Source organism: Anabrus simplex, chromosome 2 (genome assembly GCF_040414725.1).
Source record: "Anabrus simplex isolate iqAnaSimp1 chromosome 2, ASM4041472v1, whole genome shotgun sequence".
Taxonomy (NCBI): domain Eukaryota; kingdom Metazoa; phylum Arthropoda; class Insecta; order Orthoptera; family Tettigoniidae; genus Anabrus; species Anabrus simplex.
In genome coordinates, this window is record NC_090266.1 from 241387058 (window position 1) to 241410102 (window position 23045).

The 23045-nt window shown below is 39.4% G+C and overlaps 1 protein-coding gene across 1 annotated transcript in view; it reads right to left on the reverse strand.

Annotated features, from left to right (window-relative positions):
- Nucleotides 1-9854: 9854 nt before the first annotated feature.
- LOC136862763 (nurim homolog) overlaps nucleotides 9855-23045 on the reverse strand; it is a 166294-nt gene continuing 153103 nt past the window's right edge. The window contains exons 6-7 of the mRNA XM_067138997.2: nucleotides 11495-11653; nucleotides 9855-10354 (exon numbers count right to left, since the gene is read on the reverse strand). Coding sequence (XP_066995098.2) covers nucleotides 9938-10354; nucleotides 11495-11653 — 576 coding nt within the window. The 3' untranslated portion in view covers nucleotides 9855-9937. The remainder of the gene's footprint in view (nucleotides 10355-11494; nucleotides 11654-23045) is intronic.

Consider the following 23045-nt stretch of genomic DNA (forward strand, 5'->3'; position numbering starts at 1 on the left):
CCAGTCTTGTTGTCTCGTCAGTGTTCTAATTTCTTTCACACTGTTACTGACAAATGGACTCAATGAATCATTTGTCTTGATCCATGGCAATGCTGTAGAATAGTCAGTCCAAAAATACTCTGGGATGCTTTTACCTAAATTCCCCCTCACACTGGCTGCCAAACTCCTCCCTATACAACAAGACAGAAGCTCCAACCTGGGCATTGATAAAGTCTTCAGAGGCGTAACTCTTGACTTCGCCATGACAAGCTGCACCAGACCAGATCCTTCCAGTCCACTTCTCAGGAAAATAACTGCGGCGTAGGCACTTTTGCCGGCATCACAGAAGGTGTGGAGACTCCAAGTTTCTTCAGTTTCGCAAGCACTTATGCGTCTTGGTACCCTCAACTCAGAAAGCTGCGGAATTTCTTGCTCCCACCTTTTAAATTTCTTTTGCATCTCTTCAGGCAATGGATCATCCCAGCCCATATTGAGGTTCCAACTACTCTGTATAAGAAGTTTCGGGATCAAAGTAAACGGACATGAAAATCAAACAGGGTCAAAAATCCTTTGAACCATAGACAGGATCTTTCTTCTGGTGATGGTCCCAGTTTCAGTTATCATCCGAACGTCACAGAACAGTTCATCATTCTCTTTATCCCACAGCAGGCCAAAAGCGGGATTAACACTTTGCAGTTCTATAGTCCTTTCCAAGCAGTTACTTTCCCAGCCTCGAAGTTCGAACTTTGCTTCTGCAAGAAGTCTTGTGGATTCATCAATGAACTGGATCAATTATTCTGTAGTGTCAACGGACGTAACACAATTGTCAACATAGGAAGACCTCCTTAGCATTTCAGATGTATTCCTTAATTCGGGTGGACTCCTCTCCAGAAGAAGGTTAAGCACAGAACTCGACCAAAAAGGGCTACAGTTGAGTCCAAACACTACTCTTCTATGCCAAATAACCTTGAATTTCCTTTGGGAAAAATCTTCCCACCACAGAAACCTGAGAAAGTCTCTATAGGTGGAGCAACAGAAATTTGAAGAAAGGCCTTCCTGATGCCAGAAACCACACCTATTCTCCCACGGCGAAATCTCATCAGAATCGGTGAAATTTGCTCCAGTAAACAGGCATCGAATACCGGCCAGACGGATGTAGTGGAGTTGTTTTTAAACACTCCCCGGTGTGGTAAGTAGTGGCATTTCTTATTCATTTCTTCGAGCGGTACTTTTTCTATCATTTCTTCTTGTTCCTATTCTTTAAGTACCTCGTCATAGTCACCACACTTACCTTCACCGATCAGTTTCACTGAAGTAGACCTGCACCTATTCTCAGCAATTTCTAGGTTTTCTTGCAGATCCTTGAGCCTATTATTCGCGGTAAGCTGACCTCATAGCGTCCCTCACTGTTAATAGAAACGGTATTCTTAAAATAGAAAAGTGTGGCAATTTCCATTTCTTCTCGGGACTTCTTTTCCACAAGATCTTTGTTTCCAAGAGTGTCTAATTTCCACAGTTCAGTCACACTAGATTTCAATGTCAGCAAGGATGTTACAAACATGTTAGCGAACAGGAGGAATGACGAACCACCAAACTTCCCATAAGAACCCATCCCAAACGGGTTTCTACAGCTACTGGCCCACAGTTCAATGTTTTTTTCTCCCGGTCAGTAACAGCCCATACTCGTCAGCTCCCAGAAACAAATCAATTCCAGGTCTATTGCGACCACAATCAGAAATAAAAAATGTTGTTTTGCTTCAATTCCTTCATTAAGGGACCCCTCCGAAGCCTAGGAATTTCACCACAAATCACAGGCTGACTGAGCACAGGGATCTCACAACAATATTTTCCATCCATACTGCGGATTTTCAACTGGTAGATCGAATGCAACTGCCTGTCAGTATCGGCAGCTCCATACAAAGCATGAGTTAAGGTCTCCGTACCTGAGGATTGAAGTCCAACAAACACAGCAGTTTTGTCCAATAAATAAGATCGCTGCGATTCACTGTCGATCAAAGCCCTGACGATGCGTTCTTGTCTTCCGGATAGGATCTTCACCAGTAGGATTTGAAGAAGAACCTCTTGACCATAGCTTTGACTGCTCAACGTAGCACTGTGTTTTTCCGTACTTTGCTCATCCTCCTTCTGCTCTTCGTTCGACTCCTTCAATGGCAAGTTTGGACACATAAGAACACGGTGTCTCTTCCCACATACCTGACACCGCACAGTCGCTTTAGGAGCCTTAGTCGTATGACCTTGTTTCAGACACTGGTAGCAGCACCCGGTTTTCATCAATATACTTTTCTTCTCAGACAGAATCATATTCTGTGCCTTGAAACAATCGTTTGTATCATGGTTTCTCCTACGGAAGACACAATTGCTACCATTTGATGAACTTCTTGCTTCTCCAGCAAACATATTACTAGCAGTAGGTATAGATTCAGGTTGAGGCGACTTGCTCTTCTGCTTTCCCGGTTTCTGTGAGAATATGTGGAATCCCCCTTGGGCTAAAGAAATTCTCTGTTCTCCCTCCACTTCGTTTTTCAGTAAAAGTGATAGCTGCGATAATTTCTCACAATAAAGATTCTCTGCAGTTACACTGTTAGGCAAAGAAATGGCAGTTCTTAACCACAATCTTAGCAGATCTTCTGGGAGTGATGATTCAACTAGGGGGAATAAAAAGGCTGCATATTTATCAGTGGTCATTCCCAACGATTCCAGCGACGTAAGATGTGACTCTAATCGATAATGGAGTGTCAAGGGAGTGAGTTTCTGAGTCGCTGTGAAATTCTGAAAAACTAATCCTAAAAGTTCGCGAACATAAAACTCCACCAGTAATTCTTCTCTTCCGAACCTACTCTGTAAACACTGAATTGCTTTCTCATAGTTATCAGCTGTAGGCGGAAAGCTATTTACGACGTCTCTCGCCCTACTGCCCTCTGTAGTACCTTGAATTAGGTACTGGAATTTATCTTCCCTTTCTATGTCCGGATCATTATGTATCCTACGGAACTGCCTCAAGAAACCTACCAGTAGGGATGGGGAATCTGATTCTTTTAGAAGAACCGATTCATTTGAACCGATTAACTAAAATGATTCGTTCATTTGATTCGTACATTTAATTGAAGATTTGAGATTCAAGCTCGCTCTACCTTATACAGACCATTGGAAGAAACTCTTGGATGAAAGATTGGCCAAAAGGACTGATATTTGTCCTGAATTCTATTCGACGGAAGCAATGGTGTACAGAACTTGGACCAATTCAAACCAGGATCTCCGACATTTTATCAATTCTATGGCAATTCATGGATACCACTACAAACTCTGAAAAACTAGGATCTTTCGTGAACCTGACGATAGTTGTGTGTGTGCACTGTGTGATTTGACTTGTCCTCGTTACCATGTTTTGGAATGCTCTAAAGCTGCGTTTAAACTAGCGAAACTCCCTCGCGAAAGTCGCTCGGGTGAAACTTACTCGCTTCGAGTGAAATTTCACACTACCCAAAACAGAGCGCAATTCAGAGCGAAAAATAGCGCGAGTGGGGCGAGCCGCCTTCGACAAGCCTGAACGCTTCTGTTCTCGTTTTGCAGCCAACATGGAAACATTTGGTCCCTCCAGCCGCGTTTTCCATCATATCAATGTATTTTTTGATCAAGACAGGGAAGAAGAAAAATCGGCGCCCTCACCGATGGTGGAGCAAACAATTATTCCTTGGAAGAAGCCAATATGGAAACAGCCTTATGAGAGAAATGGTACAGGAACCCATTGATGATACAATTAAGACCTTCGTCCGTATGAGTACCCAAGATTTTGAACAACTTGTTTCACTATCAGTCAAAAAGTTGAAAAACAAGACACAGCATTCAGAGAAGCAGTAACAGTGAGAGAAAGGTTAGCTGTCACACTGCGTTTCTTAGCAACTGGTGATTCGTACACAAGTTTGCAGTATTTATTTAAAATATCGAAGTGTCCAATATCAAAAATCGTCCCAGAAGTTTGTGATGCGTTGATTGAAGCACTTTAGGATTATGTGAAGGTAAGGATAATTAATCGCATTCGAAACAGTAAATCGACTGCGTATTATATTTATGTATTTTAAAAAAGTCAAATGAACAAATAGGAATGCTAATAATTAAAAATCACACAATATTAATTCAATTTAGAAATATATTTCGTATCCAAACTGCACCCATTTAAAAAATAGCGTTTGATATATTTGTTAATTGTTGTGGATCAATACAAGAAATGGGTGAAAATGTAAAATAAAGATAAAATAATGGAAGAAAAAATAAATCACAAACCAAATAAAATTAGTCACAAGCGCAATAGCCCACCCAAATATGACGAATCCAAATGTTCAGGGCTTTTGCCTTCTGAATGTGGTGTTATCTGCCCACTAGTGGAAGTTCTTCACAATGACCCAAGAATGCTTCAAAATAGGTACCGGTAGGTTCAAAAAGGTAATGAAATGACACAATTTTGCACTATAAATCAATAGTAATAACTTACTTGATCCAGTGACTCTCCCCTTATTTTTCTTTCGATCTTTCACTTCGATATGATCCCAGTAGCGCTTTCACTGTAGAGATAGGAAAGTTTAGTTGAGAACTAATTTCCTTCCACGCATATTCTCTTTTATTGCGATTGAAATAGTTTTTGTTTTCCGGAATCCACACAAAATCTCTATTTTTATAGAGCTCGATGAGCTGCAAGAACTGTTCCTGATTCATCCCTCGCGCAACTACGGGGACCACGTTTACACTGAGAGAAATTCGATGAGCGAAACCCTTTGATGCGCGGACAAAAACCGACTGACCTCCGGCTCGCAGCGAGGGTCCTCACTCCGCAATTACTCAGGGGTGAGGGTGCGTCTACACTAGGCGCAATTCCCTCGCGAATTCGCGAGGAAATTGCGCTTAGTTTAAACGCAGCTTAAGAGAAATAGGCCTATAATAGACTTATGCTTAAATGACATGTAATAGCTTTATGTACACAAATGGTGTACTCTATTAAAATTAATTCGTTCATTCCAATACCATGTGACGGAGAGCCGAAAGCGAAACCATGGACTTAGATGAACCATTCCATTATGTTCTTTATAACTACTACTTCTTTACAAGTTTACAGGTTACAAGAAGTGAAATGTTCAATGTATAATAATAATAATAATAATAATAATAATAATAATAATAATTGATAGCATTTTAACAAGACTAATATCCTTTTTAGAGGTTTCAGTCGAAAAATGCTACACAACTGTCCGACTAATCCTTTCCAAATTTAAGTAGCTATCATTCGAAACTATACGAGAATCGAATTTGAAATTTATAGTAGATATGAACATTTTTGTGGCCATGTTTCACACGTTAGTTCACGAGAACAAGAACGTGAAAGGGAACCTTGAAGTAAACTTAACCTAACATTTCGCATCGAGCTGGAACTTGAGTGTATATTAAATTTCCGAGAAGTGTGTGACTTAAAACGACGTGATAATTTCTTATTCAAAAAAATAATTTTCCTGTAAGGTTAGATTTGGAGTATTTGACTTGTGGACCGGACTTTTAGTTGGGGTTAAATAAAAAATAACAGAGTCGTTCTTCATAAGTTGTCATTGATTCAAAAATGGTGGATATCCGATTTGGTGATATGAATCAGAACGAACGAGGAACCAAGGAAGGAGTTGCGGCGGCCATCTCTCGACTCTCAAACGAGTCGATTCATTTCGTTCACTGAATCATGATTCAATCGTTCAGTGCAATGATTCGTTCATTATGAATGACTCGTTCAGAATCTCTCCATCTCTACCTACCAGTCTTTAACTTCACCACTGAATTTCCTCAGTTACGCAACTTAAGTTTTTTCTTACGGGAACCGGAATTGTCACTCAACACATCGACACCTTCATTTGAGATAGTTGCTACATTCACTGCATAACATTTCTAGACCCTCTGACGCGCTTCGTCTAATTTATCGCGATATTCTTGCACTTTATTGTATTCACTTTCATAATCCGCGTCATCGCTACCGTTGAGAAGCACGTCTAAAACTTTATCATCAGCTTCTTTCAGTTCAACAGCCAGTCTTTCTAACTTAGTTAAATATAATCTTACCTTGTCGAGTTGTGTTTCCGTCATCAATGCGTCAGAAGTCTTCGTAAATGCTGCACGTATGGTTTTTTTTTCAATTTTACAAGTCTCTCCATCTTGACTACAGCTTCTTCACGTCGAATCGAATCTGTCCAGTCGCGGTCGCCACTAATGTTCTGTTCAAACCAGAAAACCTTCCTGACAGACTGGTTCGTCAAAAATGCAGGCACTTCTTATATACGGAAACAGTAACAACAAATTACTTCATTCAAGGTAAGGTTGTATTTGCGAAACATCTATATACGTAACATAACCGTAAGTACAAGACTGTAGCAACTGACTGTCTCGTGTCCGTGCACCAAAGCACGTCAAACGTAAAGTAATTTCACTCGATTAGATCTCTTCAAGAGGACAGAACGTGACAGGTATATTAGCGTCACAAAACTGGACTTTTAAAATACTATATTCTGTCCCAGGTTTGCGAGGGAAGACTAATAGGACAATGTAAACCCTACCTAGCATATGTTGTGACATGCATTTTTCTTTACCAGAGCCGACCCCGCGGTGTACGGGTAGCATGCCTGCCTCTTACCCGGAGCCTCCGATTCCCTACATTCCTTCCTGTCCTCTGAGAGAATCCTAATTATCTCCCTCAAGCTCTCCAACTCTTCCCTCATGATCCTTAATGCCTGGCCACACCCACAGTTCCTACACTCGCACTGCTTAGTCACTTTTTACTAAATAATGAAAAGAAAAGGCAAAGTAAGATAACTTATTCTGTGCAAAATAAAAATGAAAGGAAAGAAATATTGTCTAGGTTAGTTCACAAAGAACACACGACAGTAAGTTATTTAATATAGGCTACTACTACACTACAATACTACTTAATTGTACTATTTTTTATTCCTACAACACGCTAACATGATTAAAATTACTGTTCAATCAATCAATCAATACTGATCTGCATAAACATTATCAACTCAGTTCTAACTGGATCATTAGGTGGTCTACACCAAAGCTCCTTGCGTAAATTAATAGCTTACTCTTCAATCAACCATATCGGGTGAATAATCTCAGCAATAGTAGTTGGGGAAGTTATATGAGAACTATACTTCATCATTTATACCTTCCTAAGTCTTACACACAAGTAAATATCCAGTAGAGTTTATGTAAACATACATGTGTGATGGTCTGTATATTACATATTTTATATACCATATATATTTTTCTGTCAGATTTCTGGCTACTGAAGATTCCTATTCTACAATCTGTCATAGTTTCTGGGTCGGATTCACAACAGCTTGTGCTACTGTGTGAGATGATTGCCAAGCTATTTGTGACAAAATGCAAGGAATATACTTGCCAGAACCATTTATCAAAACATGAATAGAATCAGTTCAAGGATATTACAGAATGTGGCAATTCCCAAACTGTATTGGTAGTATCGATGGGAACGTGTCCTCCCATGAGTTTCGATTCCTTTTGTGAATTAGCTATGCGCCAATTACACTACCCGAGTGAGTCCCGTCAGTTCCGAACACTACCTGAGCGAGTTTCAGCTAAGTTTTCTACAGCAAAATTGTATTAATTCGTTTATTACTGAAACAAATAAGGTCCATTGTTAGCACCAGTCGGGAGTGAGTGCCCTCTGTAATGAATTGGCTCCTCTAACAAAGGGGGATGGACGCCATGGACCGGTAGCTCCCATAAGGAGCTTTCGCCTTGTCAGTATCTGTATCAGCATGTGCCTTCGTCAAAATAATCAGTTTTGAGTTATATTTACAAAGTTCTTAAAATAGTATCAGCATGTCACTTCATCTTTAAACTGTTTTAGATCTTATTTACAAGTCACTTAGTAATCAGCATGTATCTTCGTCAAGTCGACCTTTTAACTGAATTATTCTTCTCTTTATACTCTAATCAACAAATTACAGCAAAATAAACATTTCTTGAAAATACTGTTAAATCACCAGTCTCTTCGAACTGTTGAGTTGCTCTTTCGATTCTGTCATCCATTGCATCATATTTTCTTTTCCTTTTTGTGGCTTGCAAATTCAACTCTGCCCGCATAATTTTTTCATCTGAATTTTGACACTCCTTCTTCAAACACAACACCAAGTCTCGTACATGGGGATGTGATTTTATGCATTTCAAATTCAGCTTATGGTTCCAACACTCTACAGAGTTATTCGTTCCATGCCTCTTCCAGTGGCAATTCCACATTTCACGTTTTCAAGCCATTGCTCGACAAAGTAATAAAAAAACTCGATTAACTTTTCATTTGATATAGATGTTGATTCCCATAGGAAACATGAAATATTTGTCCTGAATGAGTAAATATATAATACCAAAATAATGGTCCGTTATTGGACATTATAAATTTTCCAGCTAACTCATTCTTGGTTGCCTGCGCTTCGCCCTCGTGTGCTGAGCTGGGCTCATCAGTTGGTACTTAACACACCTACCAAGACGCAAGGCTAGTGCATACAGTGGAGGCCACTGCATAGGCTATTTCTTATGTAGAGTGGTGGCTCCTTCCTCGTCTATAACTGTATGCTGATATATGTTGTTATTGCTCTCGTGGTTGGATTGCGTTGGATTTGACTGCCTGGCGTGTATGTGAAATACTTACGAACAACCAAGACCACAACTTACTCCAATACTTAAAGATAATACAGTACTCCTATCACAGCTGCACATATTTACCTACGTCTATATACGGGATTTGTTAATAATAGAGGATTTTACCACCCATACAAGTGGAGACATTTTAACACAAAATAGGACTTCCTAAGAGAGCACTGCCCATGAATTCAAGCACTGATTTATTCTTCAACTATATTGGACTCAAAACAAAAACGTAGACACACGCAAGACGTACAAACTCATTTCAACGATGTGTTTTATAGTCATTATTATAAAGGATTTTAACATGTACTGTGTATTTTAAAATGTGATTTTAACATGCACTATGTGTTTTAAAGTGTTTAATGAACTTGTAATTAAAGCCGGCCACAGACGAGCGATCCATTTGGCCCGAGTCCATTTAGATCGAGTCCATTTGGCAGCGGTCAAAATTAGGTAGACACACACGAACGCTCCGCGCCGAGCCCAGCTCCAGGCAGTTGTGATTATCTGCTTGTGAAGTTCACTGGTTCTGAACATGGACGAAGAATTCATCACCTTAGCAGCCGCTGCTGTGGTTGTGTGCATGAAGTTGAAGACAAGAAATCCGAGGAGAAAATGGCAAAAGGAGTGGTTGGCTAAAAGAAGGAAATTTACTCATGTCAATCTGTTGAATCAGCTTTCATTCGAGCCTTCAGATTGGCGAAATTACTTGAGAATGGATGAAACAACTTATCATACCTTGCTGAAGATGGTTACGCCCATGATCGAGAAAAGGGATACAAATATGAGACAAGCTATCAGCCCTCACGAGAGACTGACTGCTACTCTCCGCTACTTAGCGTCTGGATGTACCTATGAGGAACTGAAATTCGTTACTGCAATATCGCCTCAGGCTTTGGGAACTATAATACAAGAGACATGTAGAGCGATTCTAAGATGTCTGCAAGGATGCATGAAGGTAAGTAAAAGTTAATTTCTAATTCAGTAGCAAAAATATACGTACGTCTACGAAAATGTAGTTGTTCAGTCATATAGTAGTGTACAGGGTAAATTATTTTCTAAATAATAATACAGTAATAGCAGACTTACTTTTATTTATCTATTTATTTATTTACAAAAAAAAGAAGCGAAATCTGAAAAAATGCAAGTAATATATGAAATGAAAAACCTCGGGTCAAAGGAGAAGAAACAACAGTACTACTAATTCGAAAAGTCTACAGAAGAATTTATTGTATTGAAATATTTATGGATACGGCTCTGCAGCATCGAAGTACGCCCTTATTATGGGATCCTGGCTTCCTGAGGAAGAGGCAGGCAGACGCCCTTCATCGGTGACGGTTCTGGAAGTGGCGTTTAACACTCCCATTTCAGCATACAAAATAGCGTCATTTATGAGTTTTTGGCAAAAAGGTGTCATCGAAGCCGAAATGGACCGCATGTTTTCGGCAACATATTCCCCAAACGCATCATGAGGTTGCCATGTTTTTTCAGTTGGTGTGGGAATGGTGACAGGCTGGTCCATTTGTTTAGATATTTTCTCTAAAACTTGATCCACTCTTGGAAGGGGTCGCTTGAAAGAACGAGATGATCTGGATGATGCTGAACATTGACTCCCAGTGCTCATGTGATCATCATTATCTGCCGAATCTCCATCATTGCTCTGGAAAAAATGAAATGAAAAAATGAAATAAATAAATAAATAAATCATGAAATAAAAGTAACCAAATACAAAACAAATATCTTCTTACAATAATAATCCATTTATACAAAAGTTGATGATATACGTTATATTTTATTCATCACATTGTAATATTTTATTGTTCATGTTTCCTTTTTCAGATGCCTCATACTAAAGAAGAATGGAGAACGATCGCCCGCCGATTTGAGGATAGATGGCAGTTCCCCCACTGCCTTGGGGCGATCGACGGGAAGCACATTCGGATCGCCCCCCCTCCTGGAAGATTTTTGGAACTACAAATATTTTCATTCCATTGTACTTATGGCATGCGCTAATGCCGACTATGAATTTATTTGGTGTGAAGTTGGCACTAACGGTCGGGTATCAGATGGTGGAGCATTGAAAAACACTGAATTTTTTGAAAAACTGAACATGGGCCAGCTCAACATCCCTCATCCAGAGCCTTGTTCTGGCAGTGTGACTAGTTTACCATATGTTTTCGTTGGGGATGGGGCGTTTGCTTTGAGGAGCGATTTTTTGAAGCCCTATGGTGAAAAAACTTTAACAAGGGATCGCAGAATTTACAACTACCGTTTATCGAGGGCTAGGAGAATCGTGGAAAACATTTTGGGATCATGGCTAATCGTTTCAGGATCTTTCACAGCAGTATAAATTTATCGTTTGATCGAATAGATGTTGTAGTATTGACGTGTTGCTTCTTGGACAATTTTCTTCGGAAAACCTGCCCGACTTATACCATGGAGGAAATGGAGTTCGAAGAAGGGATATCACCAACCGAGACGCTGACGCCGCTACAAACTACCGCATCGCGGAATGCACCTGCATCTGCGAAGCTCGTTCGAGAGTTATTCAAAGAGTACTTCGTTGGTGATGGTGAAATGCCTTGGCAAGATGAAAGAATATGAAATGCCATGTTAATCACAAACTTACATAATATGTGCATTAACTTGTTTCCCTCGTGTGAAGAAGACCTGTTTATTTCTATGCACTTAATGTTTAAAAATAATTAATATTGGGGATGTGGTTGATTATGAATGGTTTGATATGAGAAGTTACAAATAAAATGTATTACTCAACTATAGTCACTTATTGTAAATTTACCTCATCTTCCCCAAGTGGCATATCATCCAACACCGACGTTACCGAATGACTTCTTCGTGGTATGTCTTGATCTTTCAGGAAGCTCAGTTGGTCGTAGTACCAGAGTTTAGGAGCGTGTACACTAGACGGTTCCGTCCCGGTGGTCTGAGATGCCTTTATCTGAAAGTCAAATGTAAGATATACCAATTGAGGAATTCAATACAACATTCTTTTATATTACGTAGCCGGTTGAAAATGTGTTAACAATACACACAGATACTACCATACACATCCGTTTAGTATTTAATAATAATAATAATAATAATAATAATAATAATAATAATAATAATAATAATAATAATTGCGGCACTTACCTTCCTCAGCTCTTTGTTGTACGACCCCCGCATAGAAGAATGTTTCTTTAGCACCGTTTCCCGGTTCGCTTCAGGATCTTTCGTTTTAAATAATTGCACAAGTTGGTCAAGAGCGTTATTGCGTTTCACTTTGTCGTGATAATCTGCATGAGTCACTGCCACAGGCAAGGATGATTGCGATAACTCTCAATCATCTCAAGTACGAAATCGCGCCCGCTAATAGTACCAGACATTTTGTGAGATATGTGTTGACGACAAGGAGTCTCTTTCAATACTGACAGCAATTTGGAGCGGGGATTCCACACACACGGTGAGGCCAACAGATGGCTCGAGTCCAATCGGACCCGCGATTCCCCACACACGGGAAGTCCAATTGATGGCTCGGTGGCTCGGCGCGGTGGACTTTGGATCGGGCGGAAATCCAGCTGTGCCTGCCGAGCCACGCCGATCCATCTAGGATTCCCCACACACGATAGGTTTCTGGATCGGCACCAGGCCAATTGGACTGATGGATCGCTCGTCTGTGGCCGGCTTTAGAATTAAGTTTAAGTTAGGTTCCACAAACGAATTTTAGGCCTAAAAAGATAACTCCACACCTAAGTACCTGGATTGTATTATACAACCATTTTACTCGCAAACATACCCAATTTGGACAGTTAGACATGGCTTCTCCATTTAGAAAGGCATATTAACTATTATTTAACATATGTAAAGGTATCAATGTACAACTGATGATGACTGTTTAGGGATGAAACCAGTCCTGTAAGTTAATTCTTACAATAATAAAATTGTATTGATAAGGTGGAACCTTTTCTTGTTTATACATAAGTGAACTATCAATACGGAAATGAAACTAGTAAATCAAGATAAGTACTATTATTAGTCGGTCAAACTTCAGAACTGACAGCTGGGTTTTCCAGAGACATTCGGAACTAGTGGGACTCAATAGCTTATTTACTCAGGCGTGAATACGCGGTAGGAACTCATGGGACGATTTACCTAAGCAATTTGTTTTCGGAACTCACGGGAATGGAACTCGTGGGACGGAACCCGATGGGAAGCACGTTGCTATAAATTGTCCTATGAACAGAGGATCAAATTATCTCTGTTACCTGAAGAAATTCTCTATTGTGCTTTCATCAATTATTGTTGGTCCAGATTACAAGTTACTATGTGTGGATATCAGAGGGTATGGGAAAAAAAAGTGATGGTGGCATTTTCCAGAACTCTGTAATGGGACAACGGTTAGAAGTGGGTGCTCCTGGTGTTCCGAAAGACAAAAATCTTCCTGGACAGAATGTGCTTGCGCCTTTTCTCATAATCAGCAACAAAGCGTTTCCTCTGAAAACATACTTAATGAGGCCATTTCCATACAGGTAAGCAAACGGAGACAAGCACAAAGAAAATTACAACCATCGACTGTGTGGAGCAAGAAGGGTCATAGAAAATGCTTTGGCATATTAGCACAGAAATGTAGAATTTATTACAGACCCATAGAAGTTAATGTTGACACAGCTAAGCTTATCATTAGAACAACGTGCATTGTGCACAACTACCCAAGAGAAAATTCAGCATATTACGAAGATTTAGATCAACCAGAATCAATACTGAATAGCCTTTTAAAATATTGACAATAACACACGACGAGCACCCGCTGTAGCTTTCGCTAATCGTGAGAAATTTGTGGAGCTCTTTGACATGCAAAACAACAGTGTATACATAGTTTTAACATACACCTTACATGTATCTCGAAGTTTACGAATGGAGAGAGGAAAAAAAAAAAGTTATAAATAGACTGTGATAATTAAAGAATTGATACTTACCAGATATATGCAGTTCTTTTCCTATTTCATCCCACAATATATCTTTCTTCCTTATATCGAAAAACACTGGATGTTTCTTAATGCACTCTACAGTTCATTGCCATTGTCATTGTTCACAATGAACGCGGGAAAATGCTGAATGCAGAAAACTGAAAATGGTTTGCTGCAATACCGCCATGTAGGCGGGAAACTGACGCTCTGGTGTGAAAGGATTCATATCCCGCTGTACTCATAACAGTTCACAACTGGATTGATCCCGGTCCTGCATTGGTGCGAGCTCATATTCCGCTGTACTCATAATAGTTCACGACGGGATCGCTACCACTCCCGCAATGGTGTGAGCAGACTTTTACACATTTTAGTGGTGGTTAGTAGTGTGGTGTAATGTTGTAAATTAAGATTTGTATTAGCACAATCATGACCACCCAGTACTTGAGCTAGAGGAATTAACCAAATGGGGTTAAAATTCCCAGCCCGGCTGGGAATCAAACCCAGGGCTCTATGAAATGAAGGCCAGTATGCTGACCATTCAGCCAAGGAGTTAGATGGTCCACAAATGATGCATTATACAATATTATACATGCATTTTTCCAGTGTGAGGAACTTGATCCATAAGTACCAAAGATGTGTAAGATGTATTATTATCCCACTAGGCTACTTATACATGTGCCAGAGACCTTCACAGTGATGAAAAGGTAGAAGAGGTCAGTGAGATTAAATTTTTTAAGAATTATTTTAGGAAAGAGAGTAAGGAATGAGGATGTCAGGGTAGAAACTGATTCCAACAGAATGGAGAGAAATATACTGAGATAGTTTCAACATGTTAAGAGGATGGAAGAGGGAAGGATAATGAAACAGATGATGAAAGCTACGATTTTAAGGAATGAGAAGAACAGGTAGTAGAACCAGACCAAGGATGTTGGACTCAATCTAGATCGGCATAATAAGAAGGAACCTGGATTGGAACATTGTTAAGTAATAGCAATGGTGGATGGATATAGGAAGATGGAAAAGTGCCATTAACATCCAGACTTGGCTGGATCTTCAAGTATACTTACTCCATTACCTTCACAATTTGCTGCATCAGCTGCAAAATAGTTGAAAGAATATTAATTTAGTTGCTGGCTTACTTCCAATATGGTGCCTTGAATATACGACAGACTACCCTTCTCAATGACCACTTCAGTTCTCCACCAGCATCAAGGTAATACAGAAAGAAAATAAGTTGGTTTCAGAAAATCATTTTCATAATGATTCTTTATTATAATAAAAATAAAAATGTGTAATTGTCACAACCAAATTAAAAAAATTGCAAAAGCAGAAATGATATAAAAGTATATATTAACTTTCTAGAATATGTGTATAAATAATACTGCAAGACTTAGAAAAAATATTATAATCATTATGTCAGAAGGAACTAAGCACCACATCTTATGTCAAAACCTTTGAAAATTTTCCTGAAAAACAAAGCCACAGTAAATTGACGGCTTAGATAGAGTTATTATCCACACCTGACATTTATGTATTTTATCTTATTTCTGTTGGAATAGCGGACTTCAGGAAGAGAAAAACTCAACAGCATAATATGCTTGGTTGAATATGCCAGGAATATTAATCATGATGGAATTGTGTAAAGGATTTACTAAATACACATGGTTTCATAATCAACAAAAGAGATGCTTCACAAATATTTAAAAAACATGTAGGCATATAACTGTGTCCTGCATAGATACACATGAGCTAATATGTTTAACCTCAGATTAAGAAAAATTAAAATAGATATGCAAATACATGATATGGTACAGGTTAGTTTACACTTTGTCGATGAATAAGGAGAATATATTTTCTTAAAATATAGTACAATTTTTGTAAATGGAGTATTACTGGATATTAAGAAGGTGGATGGCTTAAAATATCATTCTGGAGTGGTGAAGTTATCAATGACTATTAAACCAGTAAATTCTAGCACAGAAGAAGTTGTAAAATTTGGATTTCCCAGTAGGAACTACAATTTGATTATACTGACCGAGTAGCCTGAACACTATCAACTTTGATAAATTTATATTCTCAATTGGAGTAATCAAGTTATAGTTCACAACCAGAAACCTAATTTTTTAGTTACAAGCCTGGTAAAGTATTCATAGTAAGCATTTGCCCTAGAGCACTTTGCTACCAAAAAGGCTTGCAGTAGTGTCTCAACAAGTGTGGCCCCGCGGTGTAGGGGGCAGCGCGTCCGCCTGTGACCCGGCGGCCCCGGGTTCAATTCCCGGCCGGATCAGGAGATATTAATTGTAAATGATTTAATGTCCCTGGACTGAGGACTGGGTGTTTGTGTCGTACTTAATGTTCCTTTCCTCACATTCAACACTCTACACTTCCGCACTAACACTCATACGCAGGTTACTATCATATGGTGAAAGTAGTGGCAAAAGATCTGCAGAGGCTGACGCCACGAACAAATATCATTAAAAAAAAAAAAAAAAATGTCTCAACAGTGTACTAGGCAGTGATTTGGAGAGGTGTGGTACCTCTGTACCTTCATTAAGGCCACGGCCGCTTCCTTCACAGTCCTAGCCCTTTCCTGTTCCATCGTCGCCATAAGACCTGTCTGTGTCGGTGCGACGTAAAGCCAAGAGAGAGAGAAAAAAAAAAAGGTTTTTAAAATATCAATTTTGATTAACTGACATTCTCAATTAGTTTCATCACATTATGATTTTCTACTGGAAACCAGCATTTTAGAGAAGTGTGGCATTCCAATTGAAGAGCCTGCTGTCATACTGGGGTGAATCACCCTCAATTTCATGATTAAAAGGCCTGAGGAGTTTGAATACTTTCTATCAATTTTGATCAAAAAGGTATGACAGTTCAGAGTCTCTCTTGTCATTACATTTTATTCTTCCAACATGTACACAGTCATACATTGCTGGTACATGATAGGACATGTCTTAATGGAAATACCAATGAGCACGTCAAGAAAGCTCACAATTCATAACTAATTATAGATAAGTCCGGCCCCGCGGTGTAGGGGGCAACGGGTCCGCCTGTCACCTGGCGGCCCCGGGTTCGATTCCCGGCCGGGTCAGGGGTTTTTAATTGTAATGATTGGTGATGGTGGTTGTGATGTCCTTAATCTTCCTTTCCTCATACACAACATTCCACACTACCGCCATTCCAATTACATGCAGGTTCATACAATATGGTGCCAGTATGGGCAAAAGATCCACATGGGCTGACACCCCGAGCAAATAGCATTTTAAAAAATTAATTAATGTCTATGCTAACAGATACATTCATTACACTCATTTTTTTTTTTTTTAATGTTGAAAACACACAATAGTACAGTATAATATTAACATATGAGTGAATTAAATTACAAATATAATGAAGCGATATTATACACAGCTCAAAAAAGAAATTTGGTCTCATCTTTAGTAGTTCCCAACTACACAGTACGAATGAATAGCTACATGGGAATTGGACTGTTATGATAACAACATATCCTGTTTACATAACAGAGGGCTCCACTGCCACCTTGATGTTTGGGAGGTGTCAGTGTCAGTTGAAGGGTATGAGTGCCCCAATTCAAAGTGTGTGTGAAGGTCAGTCTGTGTGGAGTGTAGTGAATGCAAGTCATGGGTGATCGTGTGGACCGGGGTAGGCAACAGGGGAAGTGGTTCTTGCCAAATGAAGCCAGATAGGGTAGATCATGGGAGACTGCTGGCGAAAATGAGTGCAACTGGACTAGAAAAAAGAGTGATTGAATGGGTGACTATATTTCTAGAGAATAGAACTCAGAGAATTACTGTGGGCAAAGCTTTATCTGTCCCTGTAATAACTAAGAAGGGAATTCCTCAAGGCAGTATTATTGGACCTTTATATATATATATCAATGATATGTGTAAAGAAGTGGAATCAGAGATAAGGCCTTTTGCAGATGATGTTATTCTGTACAGAGTAATAAATGTTACAAGATTGTGAGCAACTGAAAAATGACCTTGATAATGTTGTGAGATGGACAGTAGGCAATGGTATGATAATAAACGGGGTTAAAAGTCAGGTTGTAAGTTTCACAAATAGGAAAATAGGAAAAGTCCTCTCAGTTTTAATTACTGTAAGTACCTAGGTGTTAATATAAGGAAAGATCCTCGTTGGGGGTAATCATATAAATATGACTGTAAATAAAGGGTACAGATCGCTGTACATGATTATGAGGGTATTTAGGGGTTGTAGTAAGGATGTAAAGGAGAGGGCATATAAATCTCTGGTAGGACCCCAACTAGAGTATGGTTCCAGTGTATGGGACCCTCACCAGGATTACTTGATTCAAGAACCAGAAAAACCGAGCTCGATAGCTGCAGTCGCTTAAGTGCGGCCAGTATCCAGTATTCGGGAGATAGTAGGTTCGAACCCCACTGTCAGCAGCCCAGAAGGTGGTTTTCCGTGGTTTCCCATTTTCACACCAGGCAAATGCTGGGGCTGTACCTTAATTAAGGCTTCCTTCCCACTCCTAGCCCTTTCCTGTCCCATCGTCGCCATAAGACCTATCTGTGTCAGTGCAAAGTAAAACAACTAGCAAAAAAAAAAAAAAAAAAGAACCAGAAAAAATCCAAGAAAAAGCAGCTTGATTTGTTATGGATGATTTTCGGCAAAAGAGTAGTGTTACAAAAATGTTGCAAAGTTTAGGCTGGGAAGACTTGGCAGAAAGGAGACGAGCTGCTCGACTAAGTGGTACGTGAAAGTAAAAACAATAAATTTATTATTCCACCTATTCAGTACTAGGTGGAATAATAAATTTATTGTTTTTACTTTCATTTGATCTTCAATATGGGTTTAAAAAATGAGAATAGTCACTTGCAATAAGTGGTACATTCCGAGCTGTCGGTGGAGAGATGGCGTGGAATGACATCAGTAGATGAATAAATTTGGGTGGTGTCTTTAAAAGTAGGAAAGATCACAATATGAAGATAAAGCTGGAATTCAAGAGGACATATTGGGGCAAATATTTGTTTATAGGAAGGGGAGTTAGGGAATGGAATAGCGCACCAAGGGAGATATTCAATAAATTTTCGATTTCTTTGCAATCATTAAGAAAGGACTAGGAAAACAACAGATAGGGAATCTGCCACCTGGGCAACTGCCCTAAATGCAGACCAGTAGTGAGTGAATCAAGAAGACTACTCGCAGAGGTATGCTGCCTAATGCTTAGAGGTTGCTAAGGATACAATATGCTATCTGTGGAAACATTTCCACGAGACTGGAAGTGTTTCCAGGCGTCCTGGCATGAGCCACCAAAGGAAAAGAATCCCAAGGCCGTATCATTTTGTGCATCTACAAGCTCTCCGAAACTGTGTAGTTGCAGCCCAAACTCTACAGGTGGACCAAAAGCAGGCTTCGAGAGGCCAAGTTAAGATCCTGACAACCTGCTCAAATACTTGCACTGGACAGATGACGTTGTAGGAGACTGCAGTTGGCTAGAGATCATCTGCATTCGCAGCTAAGACTCTGGTGTCCCATGCAATTCTTGGATGTATTACGTTTTGCATTATATCACTCATTGATATAATCTACATTATCTGATGGCCTAGCAGGCAACAATTTTTGTAAAAGAGACCGAGCCGCTCATACTGGATTGGCACTGACTGAAGCTCGAAGTAGCCTGTGCATTGGCCTCCGTTACATGCACTAGCAATGCATCCTGATAGGTGTGCTAGTTACCAACTGATGAGCCCAAATTAATGGTGGGTCGAGCCAGCTCGTTTGAGGAAACTAGCTCATTTGTTCCTGCTCCTAACCGAGAATCATTCAAAGGAGTCAGTTCATTTGTTCACGAGCTGGTAGTGGGAAGGTTGGAGAGAGCCGGGAAGTCAAGCTGCTCACTGTCTCCACATTCGTTTGTTCATCTGGTTTCGAGCTCCAGGGGAGACGACCCTTCTTGACTTCCGTTCACACATGCACTGCTGGTAATACTGGCAAATAATTAAATGATACAGTTTTATGTACAATGGGAAGAAATGTATGCACAAATATACAATAGTAATCTGAGACATCTAAAATTACTTTGCCTTAGTTCCATTCTCTTCTATTTTAAAATGATGTCTTTCAAGACTGAATGAACTATATGAGACATGTTCAATATATTGGCACTCCTTACACGTTAATAAACAATTATTTTACAATATACTGCGATATGTTACTGGGTTATATACTATGGCATGAGTTATTTACTTTTTAAGCTCAAAATAGTGTTATTTTAAATTTTTATTAATTTCAATTTAAAACAATATCATTTTGTCCACTGAAACGTAATAACAAATAATGTTGGCAATTGGAACTAAAATAATTATGCTGATTCATACTATGACCGCATTTAAGAAATAGGTGAGAAATGTCAGAGTATTTCTTAATTATTACAGAATGAATGACAATATGCTGTTTTCTACTTATCGGTGATATTCAGTGCTCTGAATAGCAACGTTTGTTCGTGCACAGTTTTGGGAAGTTACCCTCAAATTGGTGTCGTTTATTTTCCCTTAACCTACTGAATCTACAGTACATCCCTCATAGATTATAAGGGCATACAGGAAATGAACTTGCAATTAATACTCAGTAACAAAAAAAGCAAAGTCATCTCCGTACAGGCCATGAAGGCCCTGGGAGGAGTGGAAGGTAAAGGCTTCCACTATCCGTAACCTCGGCACTTGATGGGGTACAGTGGTTAGCTCTACGCCCGGCCACCTCTGCCCCTAGGAATTAACCTGGTACTCATTTTTGGTGTAGGCTGAGTGAACCTCAGGGCCATATGCACCTCCAGAAGTGGATATCTCATTTCTTAAATTTTTTGAATTCTTGATGGGGATTCAAACCCACATCCTTCCGGGCAAACCGAGTACACCTTTACTGCCTCGGCCAGGCAGCCCCTAATGCTCAGTAATATGTTGCTTTATTTCATTTTATTGTTTCGTTAAGGGCTAAACTGGGTAGCCTATAAAAAGTGGCATCTCTTTGTCATGTGATTATCTGAAGCATGCTATTGGCTAAAAATGAATGGGAGTCGATATGATCTAGCTCTTCCTGGAGGCGCAATTCATGAGACAGTCTGTGCGTTCATAAGATAGTCGATTTGTATTTGAATGACCAACTCTCAAGAAGAGAGTCAGTTCGGGGCTATCTCTTTGGAACGAGTTGTTCTAAAAAAGCAGTTCATTGATGAACGACCCTCATTAGCCCAAATTAGCAAACTGGGGAAAAACACTGGTAACCCAGAATAAGATGGCTGGAAAATTTGTAATTTCCAATAACTTTTAAAAAATGGAGATAGACTTTCCAGTGTTGACTCAGTTCCCAATGGGAAAAAGATATATTACAGTGTTTAAGGTGTTATAATTAGTGTTTGACAGTCTGAAAAGCAATGAAGTTACATTTCCAAGAATGGACCAATTATAATGGAGTTATGTCCTTCATGTCAATACTAACAGCGCATGATGCCAACATTGTTTGGTGACTCTTGCAAGAGCACCATATGCAGAGAATGGAGTGGCCATACAGTAGTCCCGAGTTGAATCTACCTAAACAAGTCTGGGACAAACTGGAGAAATGCATCCAAGGGGGGAAATCCACCATCCCAAAAACTACAAGCTCTTGAAGATGTCATACTGGAAAAATGGGGACATCTGCCTCAGATGAACATGTGGCACCTGGTCAGAAGCATGAGAAGGTGTTGTGATGCTGTTACCTATTTGAGGGGTACCAGTACTCCTTATTAAGATGTTTAATTACCATGTTATCATTTTGGTGTAAGACTAGGGACCCTTTTCTTTCTGACACGTTGCGCATTTATATTGTCTACTAGCAAGATACCCGTGCTTCGCTACGGTATTATAATGAAATATATAATTGAATACTTAACGTTTTATATATAATCCTCCGAAATTCGTGATCTAACTCGTTTTCTGAGAGAATCCGTCAAAATTTGTGATCTGACTCTTTTTCTGAGAGATTTCGGCAAAATTCTTCCCATTTTTCAATCTTTCTTTCCAGCAATTGATTTTGTACTTCCCGGGCTAGGTCCAGGTATTCCACCCGGCCAGTAGGGTCCCTAAATCTTTGCCATCTTTTCCTATAAGCATTTTAATATGGATCAAATCCTTGAGGAGATCCGGCGTGGTGTCGTCTTGGGTGCCTTGGTGGTAATGAACCCACAGCCGGACTGCAATCGTAGTCAGGACCCGTTTCCAGTGCGCTCTGCACATTTTGACGATGGTCCAGAACATTATTATTATTATTATTATTATTGATGTTCTGGAACCCACAGCACGATGCAAGACCGCTACTTGGCAGTAAATTACATCCTCTGCCATTGTCATTGCTGACAATATGACCAGCACCATCGTCGCGCATAGGCAAGTGCGCGAGATTTCTGGCGACACGATTGATATACTTCAGTGAATTATTGACCTTATTATAGAGGCGAACAATTGCACGGTCAATATCATTCATATCGTTTATTCCAAATGTGTTTACATTTTTATTTATATACCAGGAGAATCTACTGTAATCTAACTTTATATACTCCAAAGGAAAAGATGATTCTTGAAAACGAACCCAGGAAAGATTAAAAATCATCAGTTTATGATAAGAATAAGTACATTATGAACAGTAAAATCAACTGGTCTCAACTCCCTTTTCACCCCACTGCCGTTAAGTTGATTCACCCCCCGCCCCCAAAAAAGAAGGCGTGTTTCCTTATGTTTAAAGGGGATTCCAAATAACAATGTTCATGTCTGTTACCTTCAGTTCTGAGATATAAGTATCCCCATAAAAAGAATTCACTTCTTTTCACTTCCTTTCACACTCCCACCCACACCCCTTTAGTGAATTTCCCATTAAAAATACTTGTGTCTTTAATAGTAAAGGACCTTCTAAATACCAATTATCATGACTCTAACATCTTTAGTTTTTGAGATATGTGTCCACATAAAAGGAATTCAACTCCTTTTCACCCCCCCAAAATGATTTCGCCCATAAACACTTTTTCTTTGTTTTTCAAGGAGATCCAAATATCAATTTTTACATCTGTAACAGCTTTAGTTTTTATTAGATGTAAGTATCCTCATACAATCAATTCAATTAATTTTTCAATTTTTCATCCCCCCCCCCCTTCATTGGATTTTCCCAGAATACGGGTTTGTTTAATTTTAAAGCAGATTCCAAATACCAATTTTTACGCCTGCAAAATCTTTCGTTTTTGAGATAATAGTACCCTCATACAAATAATTCAACTTATTTTTCAATTTCCCTCCTCCCTTTAGTTGGATTTCCAAAAATAAAAACAAAAACGTATTCCTTTATTTTTTAAAGGTAATTCCAAATACCAAA